General features: G+C 42.0%; 2 protein-coding genes across 3 annotated transcripts; one reads left to right on the top strand and one right to left on the bottom strand.

Moving 5' to 3' along the window:
- Positions 1-29: 29 nt before the first annotated feature.
- Positions 30-13,898, top strand: LOC110981644 (uncharacterized). Of its 2 annotated transcripts, none has more exons than XM_022239377.2 (15): positions 30-220; positions 1,332-1,455; positions 3,015-3,124; positions 3,230-3,347; positions 3,693-3,858; positions 4,031-4,185; positions 4,363-4,556; positions 5,131-5,349; positions 5,562-6,190; positions 7,230-8,157; positions 8,366-9,792; positions 10,047-10,199; positions 10,474-10,686; positions 10,993-11,171; positions 11,421-13,898. In XM_022239377.2, exons 2-15 carry the CDS (start codon positions 1,345-1,347, stop codon positions 11,589-11,591), a joined length of 4,773 nt encoding a protein of 1,590 aa, XP_022095069.1. In that variant the 5' UTR covers positions 30-220; positions 1,332-1,344; the 3' UTR covers positions 11,592-13,898. The 2 variants fall into 2 exon arrangements, with proteins under 2 accessions (XP_022095069.1, XP_022095068.1); XM_022239376.2 differs by having other exon boundaries at positions 5,559-6,190.
- A 1,328-nt stretch (positions 13,899-15,226) lies between these two features.
- agfg1 (ArfGAP with FG repeats 1) lies at positions 15,227-27,224 on the bottom strand. Its single transcript, XM_087145307.1, has 8 exons — positions 27,033-27,224; positions 24,999-25,092; positions 23,817-24,032; positions 22,154-22,376; positions 21,285-21,332; positions 20,550-21,116; positions 19,623-20,278; positions 15,227-19,439 (listed from the first exon to the last, which is right to left on the bottom strand). Exons 1-8 carry the CDS (start codon positions 27,191-27,193, stop codon positions 19,374-19,376), a joined length of 2,031 nt encoding a protein of 676 aa, XP_087001433.1. The 5' UTR covers positions 27,194-27,224; the 3' UTR covers positions 15,227-19,373.
- Between the last annotated feature and the right edge of the window lie 453 nt (positions 27,225-27,677).

The following is a 27,677-nucleotide window of genomic DNA, read 5'->3' as shown; positions in this document are numbered from 1 at the left end:
GCCGCTCCGGCCGGGCGGCGGCGCTGTGCATAATGGTACTTTTTTCCATTCTCCATGCATGATGATGCGTCGTGCGTTGCAAGGACCTCAACGTTTTGACTGAAAAGTTAATTTCTTTGTACTAATGTGAAATGGCCGCTAGGCCTGTGTATATTTTAATCCACAGATGCATTTAGCCAACATCTCAATGACTGTATTGTTGTGAAATCTGCTAAAAAGAGTGAGTAACCACCAGAACGTAGTAGCAGGCCTAACAATCAATAGTAACATGACATGATATGACACAATGTATCATGGACTATGTAGGCCCGAGCCCCATTAATCAATTAATAGGGCTCGGGCCTACATTAATTAATGTGGCCTACGGTACGCTGCGCTCAGCCACGTGCCCATGATACATGCTTACCAAATTTTTGTGGACTTTTTCAAGCGCTTCGAAATGAAAGCATTTTCACGATTGGAGTTGCTCAATGTATGCCATACCCTCTCTGCTTTTAAATCAGTCCTTCACCACGTAATCTTTCCTCCTGCTTTTCGAGAAATTCCCAGCTAATTTTTCAACTTCATCCATTCGTGCACATTGACGTTGACAGCTCAAATCATCATGGTGTCAAGTTTGTGAGTTTGTGACCCCTAAACCGTGACCTCACATTGTGCAAATACAGCACCAGGAGTTTGGATGAGACGGCTACCCCCTGTTTACACGCGCATGTGCTGGCAGTCATGGCAGTGAACAATTTCAGGTGTGACAGAGAACCAGTTTTGTATGGTACAACGTATACCAGAGCGTCATCATGGTCAGCATAGAAATATTAGAGACCTGGTTTTCAAGCCGCCGTACATCGAAAAATATACTCTTTAGGAAGGCTTTAGGGTGCTCAAAGTCCAAACTCTGAGGAATATGCCGGTGTAGGTAAAATTGTCGAGTCATTCTCATTTCGGAACATATTAGGATTCAAAGTTTGTGACAATCCTGCAGTTTGGATTTCAGGTGTTTAAGACATGCCTTGAAGTAGGGCTGTGACGGCGACAGAAAATTGACAGATTGTAAAAGCTCTATTTGTGGGGCTAGATTGTTACCAAGCATGCCAGTTTATAGGTTTAGACTACTTCAAGTTCAATTCATGTCCCAAACCACATGAACCAAGCTAACGTTAGATCATGGATCATGTAGATTGGCCTTCTAGAATTTTTGAAAAGAAATGTTCCTGGCTTAGTTTCACGTAAGTAACAGGACTTGTCTTGCTCACACAGGTTGTGGTGTTGTCATGCATGTCAATGATGTCATGGTATATTCACAAATTGCAGTTATTTTTGTCTCTCTGCTTTAGGATTTTCTGTGTGATGCGACGAAAAGTGAAAGTGGATAGTACTAAGGCAGTTCCTGACTCGACAGAGAGTCGACGACCCAGTGTGTTTGAGCGACTTGGTCCTGGGTCATCAAGAGAAAGTGCTGTAAGCATTGCAAGCTCTGTTATCCGCTAACCTTGTTGTCATCACATGCGTTTTGCAGAGGCCACCCTTCATGTCCCTCAAGCTCCATCCTAAACTTCCTGACTTTAACCCCAACAGTCCTGCACATCATATGGGTAACAGGATTCAGTACTATAAAATACTACATGGTAGTCAGAGCCTGAAGGACCTAGCACTACAAATTACTAACTGATGGCTAGGGCACCCTCCATTGTTACTTGTACAGAGAACAATAAAGTTTTGCATTCATAGTGCCACAGCACTTTATGGTTCATTGTCTTATCTACTGTATTTCATGGCTTCAGAGAACAATAAGGTCATGTCTTTTTACAAGGGACAGGGCTGTATACTACAGTTTACTTCTAAGTAGTAATTTATGGTATTCTGCTCTGTTAGGGTTAGTACAGTATTAATTTATTCTCCAAAAGTTTGAGATAATGCTTTGTATTAGAGTTCCAAAATGTGCTTTGTAAAAAAAAACATTTATAAAATCAGTGACTGCACAGTAAAACTCAATCAGATTTGACCAAAGAAATATACACAACTTTCTTGAGGTTCTCCCCACATACAAACTTGCATATCGGGCCCTGTACACAATTATTTCTGCCCGATACGCAAAAAACGGTCCGATACTCATTTTTTCGTCCTCGATATGCACAATATAATTATGAAAGTGTGGCTCAGAATTATCTTACAAAATGCAGATTACACGTCCGGAAAATCTAGACGAAAAAGCAGTAAATAGTCTTGCATTTTTCCTGTACATGTACATACTATAGGTAGCCTACATAGTACAGTGGAACGCCGCTGTAACGAACACGATGGGGTCCACACTAAATGTTCGGTACAGCGATTGTTCGGTATAGCGAAATTAACTGCCAAACCTTTCGTTACCATGTTGAAAAGCGCCCTCTCTTGTCTAACTGAAGTGCACCCTCAGGAAAACTGGTCATTTGTTAAAATATTGATATCCAAAATTTCAAAAATTATTGAATCTCTTTTGTTTTTCCTGAGAAAAGGTACTTGGAAAACCCAGGAAATGCTCTAAAATGCAGCTGAGAGCATCTTAAGTCCAAAAATTTCCGGGGCCCGCCCAAGGGCCCTGAAGCCCATGCCATGGCTTTGCAAAATGTTGGTAAACCACAATGCAAATCCCCCACAGTTTTGAAAACTCCTGGGGAGAACCCTGACTTCTCTTTCTAGTCATACCAGCAGAGTACCATGAACTTATCAGAAAAATGGATCTGTATCAGCCTTGTCTATTACCATCAGAATGGCCTTATCTTTGTAAAATACTGAACTGGCTCATTGAAACATCAAACTGTACAAGTAAAAATGGAGGAAATTGGGACTGACTTTGTTCTGCATGTTTCTCTGCACTCTGGATGTTAGGTGGATCATTTTGTAGCAATTACAGCAGTCATAGTTGGGTTTCTTGAAGGCCAGAGACGCATGTACATTTGTAGGTTGATAAATTCTCATATCATGATGGTTTGATGCCAGTTTGACAAAGAACACTTCTTTCTGTGGAAATGTTACAGCGAGATGGTAGCCGAGGGGAGCAAGGTACCTGGACCCAAGATGGTAATTCTTCCTTTGCTAGTACATCGCGCTTCTTGCAAGGGCAAAGGACCAAAGCTTACGATGACAGGTACAGCCTTTGTTTGTTTCCTTCTTTTTTCTTCGATTAAGTGCATGATGTTTTGATTCTGCATTGGTGTTATAGGATGTTTGAGATTTGAAACTTGCTTTGAAGATCTCCAGATGCTGAACCAGTAGATCTTCGTCATCGTGTTGAGAGCAAACGAGCTGAGAGGGAACGTGAAAGAGACCGTGACAGATCTCCTTCATCGTCTTTATCACCACCCCTCAAGGTAGGGCCTGTCGTTTAAATCTGTAAAGATCATTTTGTAAATTTAGAGTTGTATCAACAATGCATTTGTACGAATTAATTTAACGAAATGATTTCAAATAAAGTTTATCACAACACGCAGTTTCATAATTGCACTTATGTATTGTCTCCAATTATGCAAAATGTCTGATCTTTTGCAGGTAGGATTGTCTTCAAAATAACCAATTATTAAGAATGGCAGTTTAACGGTGCATCCCTTAACCTTTTTGGTGAATGCAGCAAACTTAGGTAGGAAGACATAAAGATATGCGTACATCATGTTTGTGAAACATTTTTAATTTGGCAAATGCAAATGTTTGACCCACAGGATAAAATGAAATATAAAGCACACCGTGCTAAAGATACATCCAGTGACCGGAAGCCCAAAGGTCATGACCTGTCTGGTTCAAAGGTCATGAAACAGGAAGCAACCCCTTCACCAGAGATAAGTGATGCTGATGATTGGGGTGGTATTGATGGGATACCAGCTGCAGGTTAGCTTCAGATTGAAAAGTTACATTCCTTTACTTTCTGTGCTTTTTCTTTTTTATGTACACCGCATTTGGGAATAATTTGTACTGCTTCAAATGTTACTATATTTGGCAATTTGTTGGGCCTTTGAGGCTGCTGAGGATGTTGATTTAACCTTTGTGGTTGTTTGAATAGATGATGACATGTGGGATGATGATGAAGCCAGTCTAGATTATCGCCAGGCACTGACCCTGGAGATGAAGAGGCAACAGATACAAAGAGAACTACAACAGATGGAAGAAGAGGAGAATCAAGCCAGGGAACAGGCAGAACACATTCTACAAAAGGAGGTATTCTATCGTTTGTAGATGGTTATTTGTCAAAATTGATAGATTGCTTGTATTTTTTGTGTTTGTTTGTTTATCCGTAAAAGAAACACAAATGTTTTTGAAATTTATACCTGCATCAACTCTTAGGAATTTTGTTTAAGTTTTTAAGTAATGCTTTTATTTTGTTTTTACCTTCAGGTTTCTGATGATAATGGAGGAGGTTCATATCGCACCTCACATTCCCCATCCCCTGTCAGGAAGAAACATACCAAGAAGAAGAAAGGTCGTAATAAGGCTGATAAACGACATTCCCCCACCCCAGTAGAACAGTCGCCACCTAAGGCCTATGTTGGGAAGAAACGTAAACGAGGCAAATCTGAGGAAACTATGAAGTAGGTTGATAAAACACATCCATTATAGGATAATGTTATGGGCTATCCATAATTTTCATCATTTTCACAAGTGTACAAACGGTATGGGAGGAGGGGGTTAAAACCTCATGTACGCTTTTTCTGAATATGAAAAATGAGGATCCATCAATGTGAATTGGTGGTCACTTTCAAATTTCGCAGGTGTTGCTAGCTAGCTCCGTGCCACTTCTTCTGTTCTATTCTCTACTAGTATTGGTATTCACTGCTTGTCAAGCCTTGCCTTTTCAGGTGTTGTTTTAAACAATGTTTTATTTGAAATTTACATTTCTCTTAACTACAATACTTAAATGTATATCATTGTGCGTCGACATAATTAGGGTATTAGGCCAATGGAGCTTTCCATCCATCAATATGTTTTGCCTGCTGATGTCCACTTTGGAGGCGGAGGATGGAGGGGGTTGTGAAAGTCTACTTGTTTTACGTTTGTGAAAATGATGACAATTATGGATGACCCCTTTGTAAATTCTAAAAAATTATGCATCTTCCAAGTTAGAATCCATATTTACAAGATGTTTTGTGTCTTCTTTTGAAACAGACAAGATTATAATGAATCTGCAGAGTATCTTCCAAAGAAAAAAGGGGCAGGGTCAAGCCACTCCCCTCGTGGGGGCAAACCAGCAGCAGCGGCAGCATACCATACTCGCACTCCAAGCCCTCAGGCAAATCAACCAGATGAGGTGGCAACCCCACAGAAATATAAGGGCAAAACTGAGATGAGGAAAAAGTCAAGGGACAGGGATATGGCCAAGAGAAGGTGAGTAGAAATCCACCGTTACAATTGGCAGCAACATGGCAACAACCTAATATTTTCTCACATTGAATCTTTTCTGCATATTTATATCTCATTTTATATGTATTTCACTGATGCATGGGCATATAGTATCATTCAAACTCCGTCCCTCAAAAAAAAAAAGGAAATAGGTGGGTAATTTTTTATGTGTCCTTGTGCCTGCCAATTCTCAGCAGGAGTTTTTCAGGAAATAGAAGTAGCGATGAGGAAGCCCTCTCTGTCAGACGCAAGCCTGGCCATTCCCCTACTCCACCAGCTCAGTATCGTAAGACCTCCAAGCGTCCTCGTTCTCCATCACAGCTTAGGAGCAATTCGCCAATGAAACGGAAACCAAAACACTATGAGACACCCCCTCAAAGGACCACCAAGCGACCACCTAGCCCCCCCAGCCCAGTCCTTTCAGGTTCATTGCCATCAAGGGAACGCTCAACATCTAGTTCTGCTCACTCGGAATCACCACGCAGGGTAACAGGTAAACGTCCACGATATCAGTCACCATCACCAACTCGGCAAACCGTGCAACCTTCACCCCAACCGCGAGATCGTCGTGGCTTGCCTAAAAGTCCTTCTGTCAGGTCTCCACCTTCAGGCAGGACTGGGGTCAAGAAACAACTCCAGCGAAGTCTCTCACCGTCTGGATCACACAGGTCTTATTCCCCGACTTCCAAACGAAGATCTCCATCTCCAAGAGCTGTCAGAAGGAAGTCGCCATCACCCACTCGGAAACAACCAGCCAGTTTATTGAGATCAAGTAGTAATTCAAGGGATAACCGAACAAAAAAGTTTTCTGACAGACAGGGCTCTGGTGAGAAAAATGGTTACAATATACTTCAATGTGATTTTCTTGTAAAGTGCGAAATTTTCTTATATGAAGCAGTACTTTAACCACTTCGCACCAGGCCGTTGTGATGTTCAGGCAGCTGGGTTGGGTGCTTTTTAATTTTTCTTCTTTTTCAAAATTCCTCAAAAATTAATATCTTTATTTACTGCACGCCTACAACCAAAAGAATGATCGTCCTGTGTCGACTAATCTGGCAGGCAGCCTCCATTGACACGTGAGTGTTGTAGCCATGCCTGCTGCTCCATAAAGAGCCCCCATTATTTCCTCTTTGTTCTGGGAATTAGCCCAGTGTGTTGCTATGCTGGACAGCCGGTGTTGCTATGCAGAGCGCGCGTGGGCCACAAGGGTGAACCGGGTCTTTCAATGAGCACACTGGCACAATGAACGCTGCACAGTGTGGCCAGATTCCACGAGTGCGCAGCGATATTGTATCGTTGGAGTGCGTGCTTTTGTCACCGCTGATAATCCGTGGGCGCTGGCGGCGGCAAATGATATACTGTTTCAAAACAATGACGGATTATTTAAATATAAATATATGTTGGGTAAGGGTAAAAGCCGTATTTAAATGACGGTTTACCTCTGCTAATGGCCAGCACTCTGCACTGACAGTGTACGAACCATCATTGGCAAGTCCCAGCAGCTCAGTCTTTCGTTTCCAAGTTCGGTCACCCCAGCCATGAATAAAGGCCCAGTTTTCTGGTCCAGTGAACCCTTGTTGCAAATCAATGAGGGAATTACCTTCACTGATGGCCCAAAGTTTTGACTGACACGAAGTGCTGTTTGTCTAAAAATGCCGAGCAGCTTTAATTCTTTTTTTAAGAGAAAGTTCTGATTTTGGGACCCCAGCCTCGTGGGTCACACGTCGTGTCTCCGGTGTCGGCCACCCTGGTGCAAAGTGGTTAAATTAATGTGTGACTCACGTATAGGCATTTCAGTCTTCACGCAGAGTCTATTACAAATTTAACATAAACTTTACACTAAATATATTGTTTTCACCCGACAGATTACCAAAGTCAAACAGGACATCCCAGTGACAAATACTTACCAAGAGGTGAGAGCCGAAATAACCCACCACCAGCAGACTTCCAACTACATCCACGCCAGCGGTCAGACCCTCGAACAGACCCAAGAGCAGACACTAGAGGTCAGCCTAAGACTGATTCCCGTGGGTACCAGAGGGGAGATGCAAGAGATGACCCACGTTGTGGCCCCAGGGGAGACCCCAGAGGAGTACTAAGAGGAGACAGGGGTGACACCAGGAAAGACTCCAGGGGAGACCTTAGGTCAGATCTAAGAGCAGACCTCAGGGGAGATCCTAGGTCAGATTTGAGGATAGATCCTAGGTCAGATCTAAGGGGGGACCCTGGAGGAAACCGCAGAGCTGATCTAAGAGGAGATGTAAGAGGAGACACAAGAGGGAACTCCAGGGCAGACCTTAGAGGAGATCACAGAGGAGACCCAAAAGATACCAGGGAAGACCCAAGGGGAGACATCAGAGCAGCCCTCAGGGGAGATTCTAGGGGAGGTGTCAGAGCAGATCTTAGGGTAGACCCAAGGGCAGACTCAATAGCAGATCCAAGAGATCTGAGAAGAGATATTAGGCCAGAGCCCAGAGGAGACTCCAGGTTTAGAGTAGATCCCAGAGCAGATCCCCGATTGGACTTCAGACCTGAATCAAGGAGAGACCTAAGGGATGACCGTAGAGCAGATCTAAGATTAGATCCACGGGTAGATCCCAGAGCAGAGCACAGATTAGACCCTAGAGCTGATATTAGGTCAAACCAGAGAGTAGAATCACGGATGGATTCTAGGGATTCCCGTGGACGTGAACAGCAGGAGCGAGAGTCCCGTCGAGATGAGTGGGAGAGGAATCGGATCGGTGGCAGGAAGGAAATGGAGAACATTGCAGGGAGAGACCAGCGACTGGCAAGGTATGTTTAACAGCTGCATCTTCAGATTTATCCGTAACTGCGTTTAAGACAAGAATAATTTGTTGTCATTCAACCATGTGCACTTTCATGATAACTTCTAGGTGCAGCCAATTTTCCTTCTGCAGTCTTTTTCCCAAACTGAAAAATGGTGGCATTTGGAATCTTTGATGGAATTTGAAAAGTTAACATTATTTTTGTGGAACTTCAGGAATCGTACTCAGTCTTCACAAGATAGGCAGCGTGATGTTACTCAAAGATCGGAAAGCCTGGATAATCGTAAGATGCCCAAGGGAAGCCCAAGTCCTATGAGTCGAGGACGAGGAACCAATATTGGCAGGGGACCTGAACGTGAGCTTGTCGTGGAAAGAAGGGGCAGAAGACCAGAGAGAGGCAGGGGGCAAACTAAAGGAAGAGAACCACCTCTGCAAAAGAGTGATAGGGGATCTGATCCTGGAAGGGTTGCTCAGAGAGGTAGAGAAACAGACCGAAGCAGAGATAAGGGAAAAGCAATTGAGAATGAAAAGGGTCTTGACAGAGACAGGCTGCAGGAGAAAGGTAGGGAACCACCTAGAGTTAGAGATGGTGATCCTCAGAGAGGTTCAGAGAGAGGACGCGATACTCGGAGGGGAGGAAGAAGGGCAGGACCTGATCGTGGTCGAGCTCAAGCCAAAGAAGGCCTTGCCAGACAGGTTGGTCGTAGCTTTGAAGAGTCCAGAAGATCGAGAGATAGTTCAACTGATAGCCGTAAAATGGACAAACAAAGAGGGATGGAACAGCAGAAAGGAACACATTCTGGTGGTCGAGCAGATGGTTTGAAACGAGAAGGGTCTAGAGATGGACGTGAGGATTTGAGATCTAGAAGAGGAGATTCGAAGGGGTCCAGCAGCTCCCAGAAGGAGAAACCCATTGATCAGGATAGAAGGCAGCGATTGGAAAGGTCATCAGAGAGAACTGGGGGAGGTCGGGACTTGCCGAAGCATGGCCAGTCCCCTGGTAGAGGAGGTACATCTGATTCTCCTGCTAAAGTCAGCAGCAGAGATGATCTTTGCCATTCCCAGGAGAAATCATACCATGATCGGGATCAAGATGTAAGGACTGCTGCTCCTCCAGAGGCCAAGGCCATTGAAGCAACTTCCAAAGCCTCAACACAAGATAGTAAAGAGAGCACACCTCTGAAAGAGGGCTCCCTTGGCAGGCCTACTGAGGAAGTTTTCAGTGACTGGTCAGAGGGTGGAAGTGATGATCTCCTCAACCAGAGTCCACCAATAGAAGAACAGAAATCACTACCTGGCTTGGAAGACTTTAAGCAAGACCTATCCTTGGAGCAATCACGGAGAGACAGGCAAAGGTCAGAAAAGCAAGAGAAGAGATCTGATGATAGAGAAAAACAAGAAGGCACCGAAGGGAGGTCTTTGCGTAGTCTGAGCTATGGAAGCAGTTCCAGTCGTTACAGTTCTGTTAGCTCAGACTTTCCTGGGCAAGGAGGATCTGGTGGGTCTCTGGATCAAGGAACAAGCTTACCCAAGACAGCAGTGGATCAAGAAGATTTGAACTCTACTTCCTCTCCCAAGATTCCTTGTTTACCCATGGAAGAAAAGGTTTCTAGAGATAGGGATTCCCAAGATAAGAATAGTAGTAAGTAAAGAATCCTTTCCACATAAACTCCAGCACCTAATATTGGATGGGATAAATCACATTTGAAAAAAGTCAAAATTTGTACAAAAATCCTGAGAGAAAATGTTTTCCTCAAATGGGACTAGATTTCTATCAAGTAAAGTTGTCAGCATTTTTAATACTTAAAATATAAATCATTGTTGCTGTCTCGCTTTGATGAAACAAGACCAAAATGGATTTATTTAAACACAATCATTTTATTCTTAATAACTTAGGCATCCCACCATCAAGAGAGGCATCAGTCAAACAAGAACATAGTGCTTCCTCAGATATGTATGAGGTGATCAGCGATGATGAATTTGATGACATCTTGGAGGATGGAAACAGAGATGTGAGCAAGCAAGAGGAAGATGCAAAGCCTCAAGAAGGTAACTGAGATTAGGGAAACACTTCTCAGGGAATAGATTGGGATAGATTCTGTTGTAAAGAATGTAGGTTCTAACTTAAGGGTAGGTTTGTCCTTCGGGGAAAGATTTTGCACCTTTATAGAAATAGTTTCCTTCTGAGAAGGTTAAAGGGTAAACCATCATTTTCCAACCACGTGATTCCTTGCATTGACACTGTATGAGACCCGATTCCATACTGTAAATTTAGATGCATATATCTTTATTACGTATTTGTTCCCAATGGTCTTCTCCCCAGACACACAAGCTGACTTGACAGCAGTGGACTGGTCCAGCCTCATGTCTCAATCATCAGCGATACAAACACAGTCCCAGACCAGCGAGGTGTCTGGGTCTGTATTAGACAAGTTTCGGCCAGGTCAAGTCCTGGCCAGAGTCGGTGTGTCTAGGGCACTTGCTGGTCCTGAGCTGATGAGGGAGGTTGAGCAATTATGTCTGCAGGCAGCGGAAGGTAAACCATATGAATTTGATTGGTACACATCGTGAGATGTTTACTTTTCTGTTACTACGCTTTCAATCCTGTGCTTTCTTTGTATTTAGACCAAATTACCCGGATGAAGAAGATCCATGTACTTGTAGTTGGGATGTCCACGTCTGAATTGGTCAAAGTGCTGGAAATAACTGAAGGTGGACTTTGTTTCAGGGAAATGTGCATTAACCTGCATTTTAATTATTGGAATTAAAGGATGCCACTGTTTACAGGCATTGTAGATGTGTTAATCACTTAATTTGTAAATTGTATTTTTTGGAATCCTAGAAGAAGGCTCGTCTATACAGACACCATTGTTTGAGAATCAACTAGGAGCTTTCAATGCTTCAGCTCAGAGGAAATTACGTCAGCGTAAACAGCTGCTGACTGACATTGGACCTTGTCGACGGGCCTTGTGTGCCAGACGTGATGTCATGATTCGTAAACAACTTGGTAAAGTGGATAAGGTGTGTAATGCTTTAAACCCCAGGAAGGCTTGGATGATGTTGGTATTCATTTTGATGTTGGATCCCCTCTTGATTCAGCATCAACCCATTTAAGAAAGAATTCCTAAATTGAGAAGTTCTTAAAGTACTGTGTTGAACAGTTGAAACCTTGCCCGTTCAAAAAAGATAAAAACTTCACCTGTGGCTCTGAATTTCACACACATGATCATTGTCAGTCATTATCTCCTTGCTTTTTTGTTTGTTTTACAGCCCGAACCAGATCAGGTGTTCTCTACTAGTCTGCTTGATGCGGAGCTGTTCAAGATCAATGTGCAGCTATTCAGGGCAGGCAAGAAGGGGAGTCAAGCACCAGACCTGAGTGTGTCCAGAGTGAGTGCACCTCACTCGGAACGTTCATCTCCGATTGCTGTATGCACATGAACATGTTCATGAGGCAATCAAGTCCATAAACTGCAAAGAAAAGTTACCACTAGATTGGTTAACCTGCCTTCTTTGAAAGTTTCTGTTTTGCTCAAGTCTTGTTTCTTGTGATGGTTTTGTAGGAAGATGTTGTTTCACGTAAGCACTCTCTAAGTGACCTTTAAGACTACATATATCTTGGTAATGGGTTCGATTCCAGTCCAGGGATCGTGGTCCACCATAGTCTATGTTCCCTGTTAGCAAGGCATATTGCTGTAGTTTCAATTTTAGTTTAGAGATTATTACACTTGTGATACACAGGTCATGTGAGGTCTCTCAAATTCTAAGTGATATGACGGTACAGTTTTGTGACAGGATATAAAGCTGAGCCCATGGAATTTATTGGCTCACCAATTATAGTGACATGCAAATAGCTTAGTCTTTTTAATCTTTTAATGCTTGTAATGTATCCTACGAACCCAAGTGTTGGTTCATTCTAGATTATTCTAGGCCTGCTTATCTGCCTCGAGCAGAAGCACCCCCTCATTGGTTGAAAAGAGCCATGTTGGTTAGGAGTATTCGTTTAGTTGGTAGTGTTGCAACTGCAACGCTTGTGTTTCCTAGTCGTTCATGAACCAGTGATGCGCAGTTGGTACCGTAGGAGCTGCCATTGGTCCAGCATAGCCTCGATCAAGGCGTTTGGCTTTTCTTGTAAATACAGTTGACCCGCTGATGATATAAAAAAATTCCCAAACAGTGCCTATTGGCTATAGGCCTATTGTAGTTATCACCCGCTGACCTGCATTCCCAAACAGTGCGTATAAGCTATAGGCCTATTGTAGTTATCACCCGCTGACCTGCATTCCCAAACAGTGCGTATAAGCTATAGGCCTATTGTAGTTATCACCCGCTGACCTGCATTCCCAAACAGTGCGTATAAGCTATAGGCCTATCGTAGTTATCACCCGCTGACCTGCATTCCCAAACAGTGCGTATAAGCTATAGGCCTATCGTAGTTATCACCTGCTGACCTGCATTCCCAAACATTTCGTATAAGCTATAGGCCTATTGTAGTTATCACCCGCTGACCTGCATTCCCAAACAGTGCGTATAAGCTATAGGCCTATTGTAGTTATCACCTGCTGATCTGCACTATTAGGCTTGTGCTGTGAAGGTGTGTGTTGTTGCAGTGAATGTTCATGTGTACATGAAAAGACTGGGCTGATTTTTCAACTGGACAGGCCACTTATGACGTGCACATGTATGACGTACTTGCAAAGTAGTATGTATATCAGTTCTGTGTTTAGCTTACTTTGTAGTATGCCGTAGTATTGTACAAGGGTTTGGTATGTCATGACAGTACACGGCGGCTGGTTTTGCTGTGGTTTGTGTGTGTGGAACCAGATTTTCTCCCCTTGTCAAAAAGTGGCAGGCATTGCCTTGGACAAAGCTAGTTTCTTTATTGACAGAAAGCAAAATTTAAAACTGGTTTTGCAATTTTTCAGACTGTAGCTATTGTTTCATTGATAAAAATACTGAAGAAATTCTTATTCAGTGGATTTGACATCTGATTTTGTTTCTTTTATGGGATTGGTTAATTTCTTGTTTTATCAGTTGCGTCTGAAGCACGTTGGTGGTGTTACATCGCCCGTCTACTTTGCTCATGTAGAGCAGTACATTGTTATAAATATCACAATTCTCGTCATGCCCACGTGTGTGGTCAAGCTAACGGATGGAGTTGTGTCCTTCCGGGGAGGAATGAGTGTGCAATGGGTTGTCATTTATCTGTGGGGGAATTTGGGAAATTTCCTTCTTGTGGAAGGAATTGCCAAGTGTAAAAACTCCTTAAAATCATACTCAAATATCTGTACTACAAACCTGCCATTTTGATTTCTTAATCAAGCGGATATAGCTTTGATTCTAAGAAATTCCTCCGGGTGAAGTTGGTGTTAGTGACCGCTATTGTCCTGCTGGTGTTTAAGAACAGCAAAGGACACTTTTCTGATGTGACAACCCAAAGGAATCACCATGGTAATGATGAAGTTGTGCATGCGTACGCCCTGTCTTTGAGTGTGGCTCAATTAGTGGTGCAAATCAAGACAGCTTCGCTGGAGCAGTGAGATCACTGGTTGGACAAGAAGATGACTGGTGTTCGAAATCTGGACAAATAAATTCAGATTAAACATTAGCCTTCAAATGAAAACATTCTGCCCTAGAATTAGCTGAACATTTATTACATGGTTATGTAAGCTTGAAAATTGGGACTTGATTTTAACTGAATTAGCTTGCATTAGCTCCGATGCAATAAAAGTTCGGTAGTCATGGAAACAGTCCTATGCAATGCTGTATGTGTTGTTTCCAACCCCCCCCCAGTTCTTTTAAATTGTGTATCACTTTAAAAAATCAACTTAGTTCATGAACAACATTTGGATTATTAACACAAAATGTTTTTATTTATAGCCAATTACCTTTCAGATTGGACAGGGAAATGCCAGAACTAATTGTTACATTGGAATACTAAAAAAGTGACTTTCTTGTTAATGGGAAATAAGTGAGATTTCTTATGTATTCCCTTATCACAAATTTTTACTAAAAATAGAAATTAAAACAAAACCAACATTAAATAAAATACATGTACTTGTCCAGATACAAGTAAAATTCCTATTCTAAATTCACATTTTATAAGATACGGTAAATGCTTTTGTGTCCATACAATACTTGTCCATTTTACACGCAAGGTAAATGTGTCCTTGGAATTGTCTTGTTGAAAGTGAAATACTTTGAAATGACTGCATCACCTTTCCAATATGAGACTGTTTTTTCGTCTGTTGGTTTGCTGTTTTAGTATTAAAATGGAAGGGTCTTTGGCTCTGCACCAAATACACATAACGTACAAAGTTTGCTTTAAACAGTGGTACTTCAGTAACATGCAAAGAGGATATTCTTTAAATATAACGGGTCATACTTGTACATTTTTAACAAAAGTTATACTGAACAGTTTCTTTGAAACACATAGGTAGAAATATTCAAAGAAAAGAAAGCTGGAAAAACTATGATTTCATAAGATAACTTAAATGATTTGAAATCATCAAAATAAAATACATATATACGTATATAAAATAAAACGAGAAGGTGGAATATTAGACTAAACTGCAAAGGATAACATTGTTCACAAGATAAACTGAAATCTTCCTCATGGCAAAGATTTGCAAACTGGAAAGGCTCAAACAGTTTTCTTTGAATGTGTCTTTTTGGGTTTTTCAATATTTCCCTCACCTATTCAAAACTTCAACATTTTCCTAACCCACCACACCCAAGTGGACAGTGCACAGTGATGACCATGGTAGCACCACTATCATCATTTCCTGGAATTTACATTATGCATATTCCAATGTACATGATTTCAGAAGGCATGTAGTTAGTTACGGATGCACTTTGTATTTGGTAAAATGTGTTGTTGAGAGATAGCCACAAACCTTTTGTACTTTCCATAAGATGGATCACATCCTTCAGGCTATCAGGCTTTTTTTTTTTCAAACCATTTTTTGAGTTTGAATAATCCGTAGAAAGTGTGCTCTGACTTCACAAAAATATGTTCTGATCTTGTTTTTTCTTCTAATGGAATGTCGGAAAAATGACAGTGTGGGAGAATTGAGTGACTTTGCTAGAAATGAACATTTTATTTTATACAGCATTTTGGTACACAATGGAGTAACAGCAGTTTACATGGAACTACATTAAATATGTATAATCCAGTGCTGAACATACACATACCTACATACACAAAGTGACTATATCAGCTTCTAATAAAGACTAATTTGCATATTCATTGGCATTTCTTTCTAATACATCCGTCCTCCAATCACACGCAAGATTTGAAATTGTTTAAACCAAGTTTAGAAAAGACTTTGTGAATCATTACCATGGTGAACTAAGACAGTGCAATACAATCAAATTATTGTGTTCCAACGGTGAGATTAGTATGGGTGTTAACAGTAATTTATAACCACAGGTGTAATCTCTCAGTTTGTGTTTGGGTGGGTGACAGAATGTATTTAAATAGTGGAGTGACAATCTACTCGGTCATAAGCCAAGTCATGAGCCAGATATCAAGTCAGTAACATAGTGACAAGATGAACAATGAAATAGTTACACTTTTGTCACAGATCATCCGAGTGGTTCTTGAGTGTGAGTCGGTACACTGTATGTGGTCAAGCTGGTACACCTTACCTGCATGTGTCGCTGTACCCGAATAACCTGGGATAGACCTTGCCTACATGTGTCACTGTACCCAAATGATCTAGGATAGACCTTGCCTACATGTGTCGCTGTACCCAAATGACCTAGGATAGACCTTGCCTACATGTGTCGCTGTACCCAAATGACCTAGGATAGACCTCGCCTACATGTGTCGCTGTACCCAAATGATCTAGGATAGACCTTGCCTCCATGTGTTGCTGTACCCAATGACCTGGGATAGACCTTGCCTGCGTGTGTCGCTGTACCCTAATGACCTAGGATAGACCTTGCCTCCATGTGTCACTGTACCCAAATGACCTAGGATAGACCTCGCCTACATGTGTCGCTGTACCCAAATGATCTAGGATAGACCTTGCCTACATGTGTCACTGTACCCAAATGACCTAGGATAGACCTCGCCTACATGTGTCGCTGTACCCAAATGACCTAGGATTGACCTTGCCTACATGTGTCGCTGTACCCAAATGATCTAGGATAGACCTTGCCTCCATGTGTTGCTGTACCCAATAACCTGGGATAAACCTGTACCCAAATGATCTAGGATAGACCTTGCCTCCATGTGTCGCCATACCCACATGACCTTGGATAGAACAAAGTCGACTTTGTTTGCGCGTGTCGCTGTACCCGAATGACCTGGGATAGACCTTGCCTCCATGTGTCGCTGTACCCGAATGACCTGGGATAGACCTTGCCTACATGTGTCGCTGTACCCAAATGACCTAGGATAGACCTTGCCTACATGTGTCGCTGTACCCAAATGACCTAGGATAGACCTTGCCTACATGTGTCCCTGTACCCAAATGACCTAGGACAGACCTTGCCTGCGTGTGTCGCTGTACCCAAATGACCTAGGATAGACCTTGCCTCCATGTGTTGCTGTACCCAATGACCTGGGATAGACCTTGCCTGCGTGTGTCGCTGTACCTAAATGACCTAGGATTGACCTTGCCTACATGTGTCGCTGTACCCAAATGACCTAGGATAGACCTTGCCTACATGTGTCCCTGTACCCAAATGACCTAGGACAGACCTTGCCTGCGTGTGTCGCTGTACCCAAATGATCTAGGATAGACCTTGCCTCCATGTGTTGCTGTACCCAATGACCTGGGATAGACCTTGCCTGCATGTGTCGCTGTACCCAAATGATCTGGGATAGACCTTGCCTGCGTGTGTCGCTGTACCCAAATGACCTAGGATAGACCTTGCCTCCATGTGTTGCTGTACCCAAATGATCTGGGATAGACCTCGCCTATGCTGTTGGACAAAAAACCAGCTCATTAATCTTTCTTAGGGGAAGCTAGACACTCAGAGTGTCACTAGAATGGGTAAAGATAATAGGAGTGGGTGGAGTCAATAGTGGCCCACCTCCAACTCATCTTTTTCTTGTCTTTTAATACAATAGAAAAACTTTACAAACAAGTGCAGCATATACATAAGCCTTGAAATTATTACACCCCTACTACAACTATCGTCTATCTGCCAAGGTATAGAAACACATCATACGTAGGAATTCAAACCATTACCTACAATAGTTTCATTTCAGAAATACAGATGGGCCCTCTGATGTTCATTTCTCTTGTCAACACAGATTTGTCCTTTCATTTTTAGTGTTCATACAGTCCTGAAAATTATTGGGTTTTTGGGGGGCCAAACTCATTGATCATGTCAGACAGATGTACATAGATCTCAACCATTTCACTCCTAGTAACCCATGGGCACCAGTGTAAAGTTTCATGTATTTAACTCATGAAGACCTCCTTACCCGCCAGTGTCAGCTACCGGTATATGGATTTGAATTCATCGTTTTGCATTTGTGTGGAAAGCAGTTAATAGCTGACATAGTTCCTATGGCATAAGATTCATTTCTTGTTTTATATCAATACTTAAATTTTGGTATTTTAATAAAATGTGACCTTGTTTGCACTTTAGTCTGTTTCAACCATAAGTCTGGTTGAATTTGTCAGGTACATGGAGTTTCCACTATCTGCCAAAATCTAATGAAACATTGCTTGTATGTTTATTGTTTATTCTACAAAACTGGAATATCAGACCCTCGGTATTGGAAGGAACAGAAACTGGACTTGCTGCTCTTTAATTTAAAATGCCACATTAGATTTTGGCATGTTTAGCAGATTTTTAGAAAGGGAGAAAAACCGACAGCTGCATTAACAGGTACAAATTTCAATTTCCAGGAAGTGAAATCAAGAATTTTCTCTCTCAATTTGAATTTTCCAATGAAACCCTTTCAGACTCTTCTCAAAGACAAGTTAATCATTCAGAACTGCAAGTCTCTTCTATCATAAAGAAACCTCCAATCATTCCTTTTAAGCATCCCATGTCATGTTGCACTCTTGAACTGATGACATGCCCATTCAATACAAGTGAAACTAACTTCTGAAAGTCATTTTGGTTCACTTAGTAACTCTTGATTGAATGAGCTTTTCCTATCTTTTAATGACCCTCACATTATTTGATAATTCCTCTTTTTTTTAACTTCTTAACCTTTTCTTGCCTTAAAAAATAATTCTGAGACCACATCATTTGCACGCACAATTTGATTCACACAGCACAATTCACAAGCCATGCATGCTGTTTTGGCGTACAATTTGGAGAGTACTTTATCTACATACAGTGTAAATCTCAGCTGAAAATGAAGGTTTGTTGACAATTTATCTCTAAATATGGCACTGGAATACCCCTTACAGGTTCAACAGCACATTCCATTACACAGCCTTCACACAAACTTTTATGACAAATGGTTACAAATTAACCTGAATGTATTTCTGTTAGGAAACCTCAACTGATGGAAACAGGTCTCACCACAGTTTCAAGTTTGTTCTAGATTTTACACCAAGCGAAAAAGCCACATAAATTTCAATCAAACCTTAATTTTCAACTCAAATGTTCTAAGCAACCAACAAGACACAAGAAAAATGTCTCATTTTTCCCCCTTCCTATTAGTTTTTTTTAAATTCATTTTCTAAAAATTTTTCTTATAAAAACTTAACCGCAAGATTGATATTCACAAGCCTTTTTAAATTCTTAGTATGGAACAATGATGAAGAAGGGAAGTTATGAAGCAATCAAGCAAACCCACTGCTATATATCAGAACAGAGACATTCTAATAAACATAACCCATTCCAATTCACCCCCCAAAAATGAACAATTTCCACATATATGTGTGGGATTTCATATCTGTGATTTAGAGTCAGTGTCTTCTGAAGGCATCAGTGTGACTGGTGCTAAATGTGTCACAGATACAAGTGCTAATGTGTGCAAACATTATTGCCCAAAGTTGGAAGTGTATTAAGGTTGCTCTTATACTAGCATTAGTTAATTTCAACATACGCTTTCCATTTTTAGCAGTTAGTAATTCTAATCATTTTTTCAAATCAAAAGCATTCTTTTCAGAAGACATTTATAATACAGCGTTAAACTAGAAAGATTTTACTTTACAACAAAATGGCCCGAGGGAAATATTACACTCCATATGTTCATAAGACTCACTGTACTTTCTTGGCAATTTGAGTTGAAGGATGGAGCTACATGAACGGATTGGTGGAACGTTGAGACTGTGATTGCTGGCTAGAGAAATTATCCACTTGACCCTGATGAAAGACAAAGAAGAAAAAATAACAATCACTCTCCATATCCGGTGGACTTAGACTCACAACCTGCTATCGACGTGGTTGGACATGAAATAACAAGATGCAGCATGGACGATACGGGTTGGAACAAACTTAAAGGGCTTATGACATTGGAACTGAATAGTGATAGTTATCAGGACCTACCATGAATGGATTGGACTGCTGCTGTGGCCAGCCACCTGTCGCTGCTGTCATGCCTTGTGGTTGAGCCCCAAAGCCCATTCCACCTGCTGCATTCTGTGGTGTTCCCATGGATCCTGGCAATCCAAGTCCAGCCCCAGCTGCTTGGCTCATACCCACAGGCTGCATGGTATTCATCCCTGGCTGGGTAGGGGCTCCAAATCCCCCTTGCATGGTTCCTCCAAACCCTCCTTGACCAAAGCCCTGGCCAGCTCCAGCCATACCTGGCTGGGCAGCAGTACCGAATCCTGCCTTCATACCACCACCCATGGCTGCACCACCTGGAGGGAAACCCGCTTGTGGTTGCATCCCAAACCCACCTCCCATTCCACCCATCTGTCCTTGTGGTGCACTCCCTTGCAAGGGTGTCACACTCCCAAATCCCCCTTGGGGAGGGAAAGCCCCTCCTTGTGGCTGGTTAAACCCTCCATTCATCAAACTACCCGTGGCTGGACCCATTGAACCCGTTACCCCCTGGGTGGCACCAAATGCCCCAAACCCACTTGTCTGGGGTGTAGCTTGAGAGCCCAAGCCCCCCATACTGCCTGTGTAGACAGGTTGTGTGTTAGTCTGTCCCTGCATTCCCGATAAGCTTGACTGGCCACTGAAGGGATTAGGTCCTGCCAGGAAAATGAAAGCCACAATTGCTTGAAATTCCAATAAGTAGACATAAAGCAACTTTTGTATATTGAGAACTTCAATAGGCTTGCTGAATGAAACTCTGTTGGGTTTATCACTTCAATAGCCCCTCCATTTCAAAAAAATTTCACGGAGGCACCCCACACCATCAAAAAACCCGAGCTTTGATTCGTGCTGGTTAATTGTTTGTGGTCATGTATCAGCCATTTCAACTACAAATTACTGCCAAACAATTAATATTTTCCAACTTACCAGAGGACATGAGACTCAGTCCGCTGGATGTTGGCTGCTTAATGTTTGTATTACTTCCTGGTCCCCAATCAATTCCACCTCCACTCAAGAGACTAGATCCACTTGCTTTGTTTGGCCCACTCCAATCAATGGAGCCACCAGATGATGACCCTCCTCCACCTGTCCAGTCTATACTTCCAGACCCTGTACTTCCGCTAGCTCCATCTGCCGCAAGACTTGAAAAAATGGCATACTTGTCGGCGCTTGAGTTGACTTGTTGTGCTGCTGTGCTGCTGGAAGTCGATGTTGTTAAGCTGAGGTTTAGTAGAGACTGTGCTGTCTGGTTGACTTTGGCGTTACTCCCTGTAGCTTGAGTCAAAGGAGGAACTGAGCTGAATGCTGCAAAACCACTGCTGGCTGGTTGAGATGGGACAGCAGCGGCACCAAAAGCATTAAAGCTTGCACTAGCTGGTACAGCGTTGATACTGGTGCCTGTCTGTGGTGCGGCCTGACCAAATGCATTGAAGCTAGTAGAAGAAGAAAATGATGGCGTGGCACCAAACGGATCAAATGTAGCTGGTTTATTTCCTGTAGTGAAGAAAAGTTGACAATCAATACAAAAATACATCCATTCCAGTAATAATGACATGACAACATGGAAGATTACCAAGTACAATGTTTATCACCAGCATGTAGATAATTGTTTGCGTTATACATGGTGATAATTGGCATGCTTTCTTTTTAACAGTCATATACCTTGGGCAGCTTGACCTGAGAATGCCTGGCCAAAGTTTGCAAATCCACCTGATGGTGCAAAGAACATAAACAAGAAATGGCAGAAGTGTTAAGATGGTGCTGACATTGGGACATCGAAGATAACCTTGTTATTATTACAGGAATGGAACGATGTTCACGGGATATTGAATTAACAAGGCCCCTATTAGCGAGCTCCGATGATAAAACAGTATTCATTTGGTGTCTTAAATGCTGCTCTAAATCATCATGCAATCAACGCTTACAATGATTATATATTTCACTGAAATTTAGTCTGAAAACATACATTTTATCAAAGTGTTGTTCCATTAAAGTAAGGTCGTTAAATATAGAAAAAACTGCTACAATTGTCAATGGGTATAATGAGTAACCTGACAACACCACTACATCTTAAGGCGTCTTTCCATATGTACGTTTTTGGGGTGCGTTGCGCACACATAATGACATTGTGTTCATGTGTTTCAGTTTTACAGACACAAAAATTGACTCCATTAACGTAACACACGTGGGTTGCGTTCAGCCTTTAGACACACTCCAAGAGTGATTTTTTGACAAATACGCAACCCTTAGCAGAAGTGTTGGCGTGCATGTGGAAAGGCGCCTTTATCATTTCAAGTTGAGATCATTTACAGAAATCACTTTACAGAAAACACAGTCATTATCACTGATTGAGAATATTGTACACTGATTCATTAAGGAAAACAGCAATTATCTCAAACTTTTGACTACTTTTCAAGAGATGGTTTGGATTGGTCTGTCACAATTTTAGAAAATCTTTTGGCCTACATCTCAAGGTTTGGTAGTCCCAGCTAAGCTACTTATTCATATATTTAGTTACAATCTTGCTGCACCTGCTGATGCTGCTGTTTGCTGCGGTTGTTGCTGTGGCTGGCTGAATGGATCTCCACCTAGATCTCCCAGTAAATCCATGGATGGTTTCTGCTGGCTTGGTTCTGATGTTGCTACTTTAGAGTGAGCCTGTAAGGCTGGCCCAGGCACAGCACCAGGCATCGGTAAGGAGATCTTGGCAGCTACCTTAGTGGTAGGAGGCGAAGATGATGAAGAGGACAGTGTCTGCAATATAAGATATAAGATAAAACATATAACGTATAGTACGAGATAATACAAGAATAGTGTTGTTAAGACTACCATAAAAACATACATGTACATGTACTGTACATGGCCGATCAAATGGTGGGCAGATGGCAGCATGTTTTCCCGGAGGATGTCAACGTAAACTGCGGCGTTGATGTTCTCGTTGACCCGCACCAGGCTGCCGACACCGGCGGAACTCATGCAGCCCCACACCATGATCCTGGATCCCCCATGCTTCACGGTGGGCACAACACACTTTTCGTCAATCTCCTCCCCCACAGTCCTCCTGACGTAGACCCATCCATCACTTTGGAAGAGCTGAAATTTTGATTCATCGGACCATAAGACCCAGCTCCAGTCATTGGCGGTCCACCCCACGTGCTCTCCGGCCCAGGCTAGCCGACGACGTTTATGCTCATCTGAAAGTGGGGCTTATGCCTAGCAACCCTGTCATGAAGCCCAGCTGCAGCCAATTTCCTTGAAACCGTACTGTGGTGAACTACAACCCCTGCATTGGCAAGCTCCATCACCAATTCACGGGCGGTCAGGAAGCAGTTGCGCCACGATGCCCTCACAAGCTGCTGGTCATCCCGCTTGGTGGTCGATCTCGGTCGGCCGGTGCGTGGTCGGGGTTCCATTGACCCAAACTCCCTCAATTTCCGGAGATTCAGCCAAACAGCATATTCGCTGATTCCCAGCCTTCTGGCAATTTCCCGGTTTGAAATTCCCTCCTGATTCCCGGCTTCAATCATCCCCTTTTCGCGAGTGGTATGTGGCGTATTTGCTGGCATTGTGTTGCTGCTTTGCGTATCAAAGTGAAAGTATTGGTATGCAAATTTTGTCGCCACGAGGTAGCCCGATCTGTCTAGTATCCATTTACCCTACACAGGCGGCGATATCACCCAATAATTATTCATAAGACCCAGTTTCCCGCCGCATCAGCTTTGCTTCCATTGGTTTAAATGCCACCCTTATAATATTCATGAGCTCATGAATACGTAATGAGGTATTTCAAGATGGCGATTTTACATGGGCGAAAAACAGTCGCTCGAAAGTTAGCGAAAAGAGGGGGTAGTGGCCGACTTCAGAAATGAGATTTATGAATTTATTTGATTAAAATAACTACACATTACAAGGGTGAGATGCTTTTTTTGTAAAGACTCAGTAATTTATTGCAAAACTGCAACGGAAAGTTTACAGCACAGGTGCGATCAGACTTTTGCACTGCAGTGAACATATGACACAGTACCCTGCAACCAAGTGATGAGTTCTGACATTTTGGCATTCGAGATGTGATGTTTTTCATGGTGGAGGTAGCCAGTAAAACTAGATGGGTTTGTGCTAGCACCATGGATGGATTTATCTCTTTTTTGACCATATGGGGTTCTGAAAAGAAGTCTGAACTTTGGCATTTCTTACCGTCTTGGGAGAATCACTTGCTACTATCTGCCTGAGTGGTTGGGCCTCTGGTGTGCTGTTACTGCTGCTGTTGTTCAGCTTGACTTGACTGGCAGGAATATACCATTTCTTTCTCTCATATTTCTGTACCATGTAATCCCTGACTTTCTGCTCATCTTTGGATTCCAATGAGGATCCTCGGGAATTGTCAAGGCCTAGCCATGTCTGCCTGCAAAACTGTCAGTGGGAAAATCGCTGTCAGTAACAATTCAATCCTGGAAAACTGAGTGACTCATTTCACTAAGCTACTCAACTACATGTACATGTACTCATAACAAAAATGTTTTATGTTACAAATTGATTGAGGAACAACATTCATCAGGATAAAAAAGAAACAGCTTAGCACACACACCTGCACACACATGTGCTTTTCAGAGAAAACATTTCTTTCATTATGCCTCATCACAGGACTGTAAAAAGTTGTACAACAAGTTTATTTCCACTTCCCTACACAGACAATATTGAACTTAAACACATAAAAAACATCAACTCTGCATCATTGTCCTAGAAAAACACAGTATGGCAATATTCTTGATTGATGTTTGAAATCTTCTCTTCATAAACTTTCCAGACTTTGACCTTATTCAGCTATACCGTGAATTGATTCTACATTAGAGCTCCTAACCAAATACATGTAAATACAACCCAAAGGTATTTTTACAACACTCAGAAAACATGATATATCAAATTTGAGTTTCAGCATAGATTATGTCTTATGAGGGTCATCTTTAGCAATGCCATAAATCCAGAGATTAGTTAAAATCCATTCTGCATGAGATTTTGGTATTAAGTTGCACCTTGACTCTAGTGCACAAATATATAGAAATATTTGAAGATTTAGGATTTGTTATTTTTAACTAAATAACTAGGAACATACTTGCTCAACCCTTCATATTGCATGTTCAAATTCATTGGTTGTAAAGGTCATACTAGTGGTGATTTTTTTCATGCCATACAATGTGGCAGTCACAATAGAATTTCTGTTGAGTTTTTTGGACAAAAGTCAAGTAAAAGATAAAAAGCACCAAGCAGAGCTAAGAGCAGCCATCTCAATGTGTATGTGTATGATCATCAAGTAAGCTGGATAAGGCAATGTGTTAACTGAAGACAATGTGGCGCCTGAAGAAATAAATTCAGTCTTACCTCATTACCATGTTTTTCCAGGAATTCAATTTCTTGCGGTGAGAAACTTGTCATAGAAATGGACTTGACTCGGTGGGGTGGGTTAAGACCCCGTCTGATAGATACAAAGGATCATAAATATACAATTTCACTAAAATGTACAGCTCTGAGTTAGATACATCTTTATCTGTGGATGTCTATCACAGTTCTCAGGACGTACAGAAGTCAAAAGGTTGTACCAGACCTTAGAATATACTTTGCATCAGTTCAAACTGGTTCCTTGCTTCACAGGGAAAGTATCAATAATTCTTGTAATGTTGATGAAGAAAAAGGTAGATGTATTAGAGTACAGTACTTGATACCAATGTAGCTTGACAACTTAACGTTGCTCTCAAATTGGCTTCATGTGGCATGTAGTCTTGTATAGGCCACAACCACATAGTCAGAATATTTCAGATCTATACTTGTACATGTACATGTATCACCCACAAAGGTAGCCAATGAACTGCTGAATTCATGACTTGCTCAATTTCTTATGCATCTGACGGGCCATTAGTGTCATTTTTATAGAATTTTAGCATGATAAAATGGACACCAACAGTAGAAGTAGATGTAATGTTTACAAACACTATACATGTCACAACAAGACTTTGGCACATGTATTACAAATAGGCCTCGGGGGGGGGGGGTCAAGGCAAATAAGTGTATGATGGGAAAGAATCTTGCACCATAGCTCAACTTCTGCGGTTGTTTACAAAGTCTGTTATTTTCTATGGGGAGCCAAGAAAATGTTTTACATGTAGCCCAAGTACATGATATCGGTCCTAACAAAACTGGAAATTTTTCTCAGTCATTTTGTCAATCCAGATTCACATAACTCATGTCTTTTCTGTTTTCAGCATTTTCTGCAATGACCTACCTCAATCAAGATGGTATCTGACGAAAAAAGTGGAGGCTGGATACACCTATCATTAGTCTAAAAATAAATAATATTAGGCCTACTCGGCCTATTTTTGTTATAGCCGAGAATTAACAAACATTATGGCCATCTTACATTGTCTTAATAAACCCCTCACGTTAACGGTAATTCCAATGAATGCACGCCAAGATATACATAACCCAAAATATGCACTCGAGATTGAAATCAATAAAACCCGGCAATTCGGCATGGAGACTCATAGCCCCACTAGTGTGGCACGGACTCTCACTCCCGATCCATCCTTAGCCACACATCCGTATGTGCAATTTTGTGTCGGCGTATTGAACATTTTGGCGCACCCACTTATCATCGTGGGCGCAATTTCTTTTGCACACGAACGTGATTCTTGACCTTTCCGCTTTCTAAAAACCATTTCTTGAATGATTTCACTCACATTATTCAGGTATTTTCTGGTCTTTTTGCCTTTATCCATTCAATCTAACAGGCTCGCTCTCTCAGTCGCCATCTTTAAAGTAAGATTGTTGAACATTACGTCACTTGACCCTTCATCGTCTCGGCAGCTGTTCCATGTCAAGACATATGTAATAAACCGACTGAGCGATAAGATACTACATGTACCAATGGGCTCTTCCAAAACTTTGGCAGCAGTTTAGATGTCTTGACATGGAACAGCCGTCGAGACGATGAAGGGTCAAGTGACGTAATATTCAACGATCTTACTTTAAAGATGGCGACTGAGAGAGCGAGCCCGTTAGATTGAATGGATAAAGGCAAAAAGACTGGAAAATACCTGAATAATGTGAGTGAAATCATTCAATAAATGGTTTTTAGAAAGCGGAAAGGTCAAGAATCATGTTCGTGTGCAAAAGAAATTGCGCCCATGATGATAAGTGGGTGCGCCAAAATGTTCAATACGCCGACACAAAATTGCACATACGGATGTGTGGCTAAGGATGGATCGGGAGTGAGAGTCCGTGCCACACTAGTGGGGCTAGGAGACTCACAAACACGATAAACGCGATCACAATGCAATGAATGATGTGCAGGCGAAAACGTGTGACCAAGCCCATCACCATGCCCTCCCAAAATCTTTCACCTAAATCACACAAACTTACAAAATCCCGCTGCATCGAGTACAAACGAAGGATCCGACTGTCATGTTGACATATGTGGGTCCTCTTTGCTCGCAATCGAAGCATTTTTTGTTCTCCGGTTTTGTCCCAAGCTCCCGGAGAATTTTCAGATGTTTGTCATCTTGCTTCCGCTTGGTCGCCATGTTGGATGGGGCTGTGGCCTTGATGAGATCAGACGTTGGTGGCGCCAGCACATACAGCGGCACATTATCTGTTGGTGGTGGGCGTTGGAACATTTCGAGAGGAGGGGGAGGAACCGATGTGTTTTGTTTGTATGATTTTACGTTTTCTCCACAGTGCACTAAACTCAAATTGGACGGAAAAATTGTCATCCAAACTGTGTTTTATGTTGTACCATAATGTTCGAATGTCTATAACGTTACATCTTTTTAAAAAGTTTTACGTAATATTAATAGAGCCTGAAAGTAAAAGGTCACGCAGCGAGCTTCCGGAACCTTCGTGCGGTCCGCTTATGGGGATTTTTACATTGCGCCGTTCTATCGCGTTCGATAATTTATAGAAGAATAATTCCTCACTGAAACCACCCCGTGAAACATTCATGTAAAACCAAATTTTATCAACGACCTTTCACGTCCGACGATATCGTCCCTAGCCGGGTGTCCTTGT

The sequence above is a fragment of the Acanthaster planci genome, linkage group LG14, assembly GCF_054643075.1.
Source record: "Acanthaster planci isolate LZ-2023a linkage group LG14, COTS_SCS, whole genome shotgun sequence".
Taxonomy (NCBI): Eukaryota; Metazoa; Echinodermata; class Asteroidea; order Valvatida; family Acanthasteridae; genus Acanthaster; species Acanthaster planci.
This window is presented reverse-complemented; position numbering and strand designations above follow the sequence as displayed.